Source organism: Phyllobates terribilis, unplaced genomic scaffold (genome assembly GCF_046119375.1).
Source record: "Phyllobates terribilis strain yellow unplaced genomic scaffold, ASM4611937v1 Scaffold_8__6_contigs__length_399053987, whole genome shotgun sequence".
Taxonomy (NCBI): domain Eukaryota; kingdom Metazoa; phylum Chordata; class Amphibia; order Anura; family Dendrobatidae; genus Phyllobates; species Phyllobates terribilis.
In genome coordinates this window covers 395,831,707-395,840,225 of record NW_027362768.1, presented here as the reverse complement: position 1 = coordinate 395,840,225, position 8,519 = coordinate 395,831,707, and the positions used below count along the sequence as shown (strand labels likewise).

General features: G+C 42.7%; 1 protein-coding gene across 1 annotated transcript; it reads right to left on the bottom strand.

Moving 5' to 3' along the window:
* Window positions 1-4,810: 4,810 nt before the first annotated feature.
* LOC141157782 (olfactory receptor 5AR1-like) lies at window positions 4,811-5,344 on the bottom strand (the record flags this gene model as incomplete). Its single annotated transcript, XM_073645312.1, has 1 exon — window positions 4,811-5,344. A coding segment is annotated over one exon (534 nt), but the record flags the coding sequence as incomplete, so codon positions are not given.
* Between the last annotated feature and the right edge of the window lie 3,175 nt (window positions 5,345-8,519).

Genomic DNA, 8,519 nt, shown 5'->3' with positions numbered 1-8,519 from the left:
TCATTGATTCTATGAGAACACTGCGGCACGCTGCAGCTAATGTCATATTATTAAGGAATGTAGCTCCTTGGGGAGACACCATATGGCGGCACTCAGAAATTCTACAGGTTAATTTTAATCAGGTCACAAGACAACCTAATGCTCAAACCCTCAGCAGGTGTCGTGTATATATGACAAATTCTCTCTATTATGGGGCAATGCCAGATACAAGGACTATCAGCTACAAAAATAACACAATCCCACTATACTGTATAAAGATACAAAGTTCATCTTATAGCAGTTTATAATTAACATCTTTTTCTTCCTTTTTGATAAGAATCTCCAGTTCAGAAAGGAAGAAGATCTGCACGAAAACTGAGAAAAAAGCAAACAACAGAAAACGTAGAAGAGGTGGCAAATAGAAGAGGTAAGTGTGACCATCAACTCCATGTTGTGTGATGTCAGTGATGAGAATAATTAATATGGAGCAGATGTCATCTGTCAGTGGTGGGATTGTCACATGTATGATGGCTGTCAATGATCCCGCACCTCAGTGTGGATAAGATTCCTCTACCGTCCTGTCACAGTGACACCACAGTAGTGTCCTCTAATATGAAGTCCCCTTACTTACAGTGATGTTACATCTCTTCTCATAGGTTCCATCTTCTGCCGCTTGATATCATCCTGCCGGCGTGGATTTTCCAGGGCTGCTCGCGCTATTGGAGAAAGCTGCATTTTTGCACCTTGTCATCGGGGCACCTTATACATCTCGGAGACAGAAAACCTCCACATCTAGCGCCCTGAAGAAAGTACAGCAAGTCCACCATCAAAGCTGTACCTGTGTGGAAGAACTTGTACCATCTACCTGTGGCCTTCTGACCTGCAAGAAACATCTGCAGAAGATGAAGGCCCCTCCAAGAACATCTCTTCATTCTTCCATGCAATTATTATTCGAATTGAAACAAATAAACATTTCAAATGATTGACTGTTTTTTGCACTTAATAGAATATTACTGACATTGATGGCATATCAGTACTACATGTCCTACATGTCTGATTGGTGGGGTCACACATAGGAGAATAAAAGTCCCATATCTCCTATTAATTCTCTAACTCCAGGCCAAGAGTGGAGATGAGGACCAGTGATTCTGTGACACGTAAGAGCGGAAATCTCATCTGATCTCTGTGCAGCAAAATGTTCTGCTCACTGATTTTACTGGAACCGAAATGGCCTCTATGGGATGGAACCTAAATGGGATGTTCTATGCCCAGGAACAAGTGATATTTGGCGGGGTGCATCCTGGGGGTCCCATCGGTCACATCCCCCCTGTCCACATATACATCACACTGTATTCCAGGGATGTGCCTTCACTTCTTGTGGTGGGAAGACCCTTTTATCCAGGGATGAGGAGTCAGTAAGCCAAACTGCCGACTTGAACTGTAAGAATTAATAACCACACATTACTGCAATATATAATAGTACATACAGTATTCAGCAAGCTATGCAATAACATCATGAATTCTATACAACATTAACAAGATACAATTTGTAACTGTTTTATTTTGTATCTGGAGTTGGTGCGATCTTTTGGCTTTTATTACTTTCCTGTTCCCCAACCATAAAAGTACAGCACTTACGAGAAGTTGTACATTTTGTAGGGCGACAGATTTTGGTAGATGCACAGAATTATCCAAATTACAAAGGGTTTTTTTTACAAAAATTGCAGAAAAGAAGAAAGAATTTTGCTTTAGTTTTTTATACATCCACTAATATACATTGTGCAATAAATATATTGTTCCCAGTCCATTACTGAAGTTTCGCTACCAGATAACTGAACATATCATTTTCTTAGAAATGTAAAAGTGCAGATAACAAAAATACAGATTTATGTCACAAAGTGTGAGATTAGTTTACCAGGATGGGAGCTGAAAAGTCCTTTTGCTTTCTTTTGAGGGGTTGAAAGAGTTGGAAAAATACTTGGTTTATCCAATGGAAAAAGAAGGAAAGGCTGAATGCCATAATGAGGACAGTCCAGGGTTTGGGTTGTGTAATAAACCTCATTAGGTGTCAGCTCAGACGGGTCCTTGAGAACGGTGGGATCTACTCAGATAGGGCTCAGGTGTTTATGACTGGTCATTTTATAGCATATTTGCTGAATATACATATTCATACAAAGCACATACAAACATACTGTCATTTAAGCATTATTATGATCGGGACATTATTGTGTTATTTGGGAGCTTTTACTATGGGGTTTTCCATCTCTTATTGTTTAGCAAACAGATTATACAGGGTGGGCCTTTTATATGGATACACCTAAATTAAATGGGAAAGGTTGGTGATATCAACTTCCTGCTTATGGCACATTAGTATATGGGAGGGGGAAAACTTTTCCAGATGGGTGGTGACCATGGAGGCCATTTTGAAGTCGGCCATTTTGGATCCAACTTTATTTTTTTCAATGGGAAGAGGGTCATGTGGCACAGCAAAGATATTGAGAATTTCATAAGAAAAACAATGGTGTGCTTGGTTTTAACGTAAGTTTATTCTTTCATGAGTTTTTTTACAAGGTTATGACCACTTATAAACTGTGTTCAAAGTGCTGCCCATTGTGTTGGATTGTCAATGCAACCCTCTTCTCCCACTCTTGACACACTGATAGCAACACCGCAGAAGAAATGCTAGCACAGGCTTCCAGGATCCATTGTTTCAGATGCTGCACATCTCGTATCTTGATGCTATTGTGTGGTAATGGGATACAAAGATAGTGGGGCCATTCTTCATCAATGGAAACCTCAATGCCACTGGATATCAGAAATTGCTCCATGATGATGTGTTGCCCTCTTTATGCACTGAAGATGGCACGTTCCCTGAGTTTTACCAACAAGATGGTGCACCACCACATTATGGGTGTCTGGTCTGAGCATTCCTACATGAACAGTTTCCTGGAAAGTGGATTGTTCGTCGTGGGCCAGGTGAATGGCCACCAAGGTCTCCCGATCTGACCCCCTTAGACTTTTATCTTTGGGGTCATCTGAAGGCAATTGTCTATGCTGTGATGTGCAGCATCTGAAACAGCCTGTGCTAGCATTTCTTCTGCGGTGTTGCTATCAGTGTGTCAAGAGTGGGAGAAGAGGGTTGCATTGACAATCCAACACAATGGGCAGCATTTAGGGTATGTGCCCACGATGCAGAAATGAAGCAGAAAATTTCTGCAGCGTTTCTGCATGTTCTTGGCAGTAAAAACGCTTGAGGATTTTGCATGCGTTTTTGACATGTTTTTGCAGTGTTTTTACATGCAGATTTGACTTGCGTTTTTCAAGTGCATTGCGACCTCAAATCCGCATGCAGAAACGCACAAATAATGGACATGTTGCGGATTTTTCCGCAAGAAAAATCCGCTGCGGAAAATTCCGCAGAATGGGCACAGAACATGCGGATTTTCATTGGGGATCATAGGGCACGGATTACCAAGCGTTTTGCAAGTGTTTACGCTGTGGAAAATCAGCATCAAAAACGCTTGAAAAGTTAGGGAAGTTTCCAATATCAGGTGCCGCAAATAGAGTTTATTGTGCGGTCATCATTTTTGGCCCAGTCTATGAAGAAAGTCTTACCTTCAACAGGTGCACTTATGTGTCTCCTTCTCTCCCACAGCAGCCATAATAGTATCACGCTGCTACAAGGGTCTGCCTGACACAGTTCAGCTCCGCACTATCTATCCAGCCCCAATCATCCTGGAAAGAGGTCTATACTATATTGACCGAACAGAATCTCCAACCATCTGTAGGGATCCATGCGGATCACCCCAGTATTAACTACTGCCTATGAATGAAAAAGCCTAATTCCTGTAACACCTCAGCAGCCTATCATACGCTACTGCACAGATAATCAGGTAGTATCATTACCATACCAATAGGCACATTGTTATGGAGATATTCCTACACCTTATTAAATAACAGTTGTACCTTTCATATTCTAGCATTCAGCACTTCTGCACTCTAATCTGCACACCCTTACAACAACAGGCATCATTACGGGGACCATCCCCCCACTACCCCATGCGGGGAAGTAACGTATACCTTCCTACTTAGGCCTTCTATCAGGATGTAATCACTATCCTTATATCTAAGAACATTTCTCCCTCCATTTAGGGCCCACCATTAACCATCATCGGCTGCAAATCTACAATACTACCTCTAGCAATAGGACCTAAATCCATCAAGTCGAGAATACTCAACACCGGAGGACAATTTATCCCTCTATCCCCGTCCTATACAAATATTTTATCAATTTTAGTTGTATGATTTTATATCAATAAAGCATTTTTTAATCAATTATCTCAATTATTTAATCTTTTAGCTCATTCACACAACAGTTCAGGGCGAATTCAATATATTATATCCATTTACCCTACTCTTTGGGCAAACTGTGGCATTGCCTCTGAATTCGCAGCAGTCCTGCTGGCAAGATCCCTTTAGTGCCACTGTTCTATATCCCCAAGTATTCCGATTACCAATATATTAGATGTCAACCAACATTGGACTGGTAGTCTAATTAGGTCAGCTAGCCAATCTTGATTTTTAGATGTGACCCAATGTTGGGAAACTGGACAAGTCTGTAGATATCCTTTGCAAATAATCGACCGGAGGGTTTGGAGCTTCAGCCACAAGGGAATGAAGAGATTGTATTTAAAACAATAAGGTCCTATCCTATCTCATTTTCTCCATTGCACTTAAATATTGACTATGGACTTGTAAAATTCATCAAGGCTTTAATATACAATTTAAAATTCATATACCTTTTCACATTAGTTGGAAAAAAAAGTATTATTTATAAGGTCAACTTTTGTATCATCTTCTTAACCCCATCTTTAAAATCATGGTTTTTCAAGTTGTAAATTATAGGATTAAATAACGGCACCAAAACAATGTATAAAAGGGCAAAAAAAGTATCTTGTTCTGGATAATAACTCGATGCTGGCCTCATGTACGGGAAAATGATGGTCCCATAGAAAATGCTGATACATGTGAGGTGGGAAGAACAGGTTGAAAATGCTTTATAGCGTCCTTCCGTAGATTTGATCTTCAGGATCGCAACAATTATGAAAACGTAAGAGATCAATGTCAGCAAGAATGTAGAAAGAGTCAAAAGACTGCCAACTATGCAATTCATCATTTCTACTTTATAAGTATCACTGCAAGAGATCTTAAGGAGAGGTGAAAGGTCACAGAAAAAATGGTCAATTTTATGGGATGCACAAAATGATAGCTGAGAAACAAGGGAAACATGTCCTGCTGGATCCAGAAGACCGATGATCCAAGCAGATGTTGCAAGTCCAGTGCAATGTTTGAAACCATAGGCGGATTATAGTGAGGGCAATCTGGGCTACCGTCCGGGGCCCGAGGCTCCAGGGAGGCCCATGGCCCGAGAATTTATTGCCCCCATTATAATTCGTATATATTATAACCGCCGGTGTCGCAGGTCCTTTATGCTGAGCCCGCGCTGCCGCATTACGTCTGGCAGGACGTACCCAGCATACAGAGTGCGGTCGCTGCGGCTGAAGCCACGCCTACCAAAGAGCTTCTGCTTTAGTTGATGGTGGCTCTGCCGGCTCCCGCGCCTGACGATTGGAGACAACCTGCCGCTCCTGCTCCTCCTGTTCTCCCTCCTCCTTCGCTCCTCCTGTAGCTGCTGCTCGTCTGCCACTATGTAAAGTATGCATAATGTGGGCCATGTGGCAGACAGGCAGTGGTAACAAGCAGCAGCGTTCTGTGTAAAAGTGCAGGGGGGCCATTAGTTTCATTTTTAAAATGTGGGGGATGGAAGTATACTAAGACTACATGGGGTAATGTGCCCCTCCACTTTGGAAATTTTGCTTGCCTTATGCATTTATATGTATGATACAAGCAACATTTCCAAGGCACATAAAGAACAGTGGCATTTTGCCCATGTAATTTCAGTATACTCCCATCCCCCACATTTTATACACAACAATAATAGTACGTGCCCATGATTAGGCTATGGTAGTGCTTTGGACACAGCGTATTTTCGCTCTGTCCAATCACGCAGGTAAATCCGCACATGTTCATTGAACACATGTGGAATTACCGCACCCTATACATTCTATGCTGGAAACTTCTGTTGCGTCTCCACTGCAGATGATTGACATGCTGTGGCTCGTAAAACCACGCCGCCAGTGAGTTTAAGCGGAGGTCAATAATAATACAGAGGGCATGGGATTTCTATAAATCCCATCCTCTGTGCTTGTAATGTAGAACACAGCATTTTGGACGCAGTGCAGGTGAGCTGCGTCCAAAACACTGCTAGCACGGATTGTGGGCACGTACCAGAAAAGGCCGCTTGCCCTTAGATACAGAGCGCCACTGCAAATTCTCCTTCTACACAAATATACTACTGTCAGGGTTTCATGGTCAACAGTCACATACAGTGACTGCGGACTAATGTTAGGCAATGAGAAGTCTTTTAAAGGGAAACTGTCTAGTAAAATATACACTATTAACCTGCAGATATAGGGTTAATCTGCAGGCTAATAGCGTTCTGAGAACGTGCGGACACCACTTAGGCTACAGACACATTAGCGTATGGCATTCGATGCGATATGATATGTTAATGACACTCGGCTCCTGCTCTGCTGGGAGCCTGAGCCGAGTGTCAGTGCTCCGTGCTCCGATCCTCTCGTATGAGAGAATCACAGCAGAGAAGGCGGAGAAAGTAATTTCTCCATCTCCTCTAGCTAGCATCCGGGAGAATCGCACTCCACTCGTGTGATATCCGAGTGCAGTGCGTTGTTTCACACGTACCCATAGACTTTTATGGGTGTATGCCATCCAAATTTCGCATTCAATCGCAGCATACTGTGAGGTTTTTTTTCAGTCTGATCTTGATCTGATCAGAGCTGAAAAAAAAACACATATGAGCACAGAATCATTGATTAACATTGGATCGAATGCAATCCGTTTTTTATCGGATTGCATTCGTCCGATTTAATCACAAGTGGGAGCAGCTCTCAGAATCCCGCTGCCTGGAGGAAACCAACTTTCATCCTCCCGGCAGCTTCAGGCTTTCAGTCATAGAGGTGCTGCTGGGCGGCTTCAGTAACTGCTCAGCTGTAACGGTGCCCTTGCACTGACTGACAGCCGGCGCCAATGCTGAGCGGGCTGTCAGTACCAGGGCGCAGTTACAGCCAGGATCTGTCTTTCGCAGCCAAGGGTAGAGCTGAGCTCCATCGGCTGCTGTTAACTCCTTTTAAAGGGGTTTTCCACAACTCAGACAACCCCATCTCAATCTGTGTCTTTCACCCTTGTAAAATAACAGCACTTATACTCACCGACGGTGCTGCTGGCACGGCACCGGCAGTAAGTGTGTCACCCTGCTGTTCACAGGTAACACAGGACCCAGGGTGCATGGACGGACTTCTCCACAAGAGGCCCTCATTACATACACACACCTCCACCCTTCCACCTCATACCACCAGAGGGAGCCCGTTAGGGATATACACTGTGTGCAGAATTATTAGGCAAGTTGTATTTTAGAGGATTATTTTTATTATTGATCAACAACTATGTTCTCAATCAACCCAAAAGACTCATAAATATCCAAGCTTAATATTTTTGGAAGTTGGAGTGGTTTTTTTTTTTTAGATTTGGCTATTTTAGGAGGATATCTGTTTGTGCAGGTAACTATTACTGTGCAGAATTATTAGGCAACTTAATAGAAACCAAATATAATCCCATCTCACTTGTTTATTTTCACCAGGTAAACCAATATCAGTGCACACAATATAGAAATAAACATTTCTGACATGCAAAAACAAAAACAAAAAAAATTAGTGATCAATATAGCCACCTTTCTTTATGATGACACTCAACAGCCTTCCATCCACAGATTCTGTCAGTTGCTTGATCTGTTTTCCATCAACATTGCGTGCAGCAGCCACCACGGCCTCCCAGACACTGTTCCGAGAGGTGTACGGTTTTCCCTCCCTGTAGATCTCACATTTTATGATGGACCACAGGTTCTCTATGGGGTTCAGATCAGGTGAACAAGGGGGCCATGTCATTATTTTTTCTTCTTTTAGACCTTTACTGGCCGGCCACGCTGTGGAGTAGTTGGATGCATGTGATGGAGCATTGTCCTGCATGAAAATCATGTTTTTCTTGAACGATACCGACTTCTTCCTGTGCCACTGCTTGAAGAAGTTGTCTTCCAGAAACTGACAGTAGGTCTGGGAGTTGAGCTTCACTCCATCCTCACCCCGAAAAGGTCCCAAAAGTTCATCTTTGATGATACCAGCCCATACCAGTACCCCACCTCCACCTTGCTGGCGTCTGAGTCGGAGTGGAGAGCTCTCTGCCCTTTATTGATCCAGCCTCTGGCCCATCCATCTGGAGTCACTCTCATTTCATCAGTCCAAAAAAACCTTTGAAAAATGAATCTTAAGATATTTCTTAGCCCATGCTTGATGTTTTATCTTATGTTTCTTGATCAAAGGTGGTCGTTTTTCAGCCTTCCTTACCTT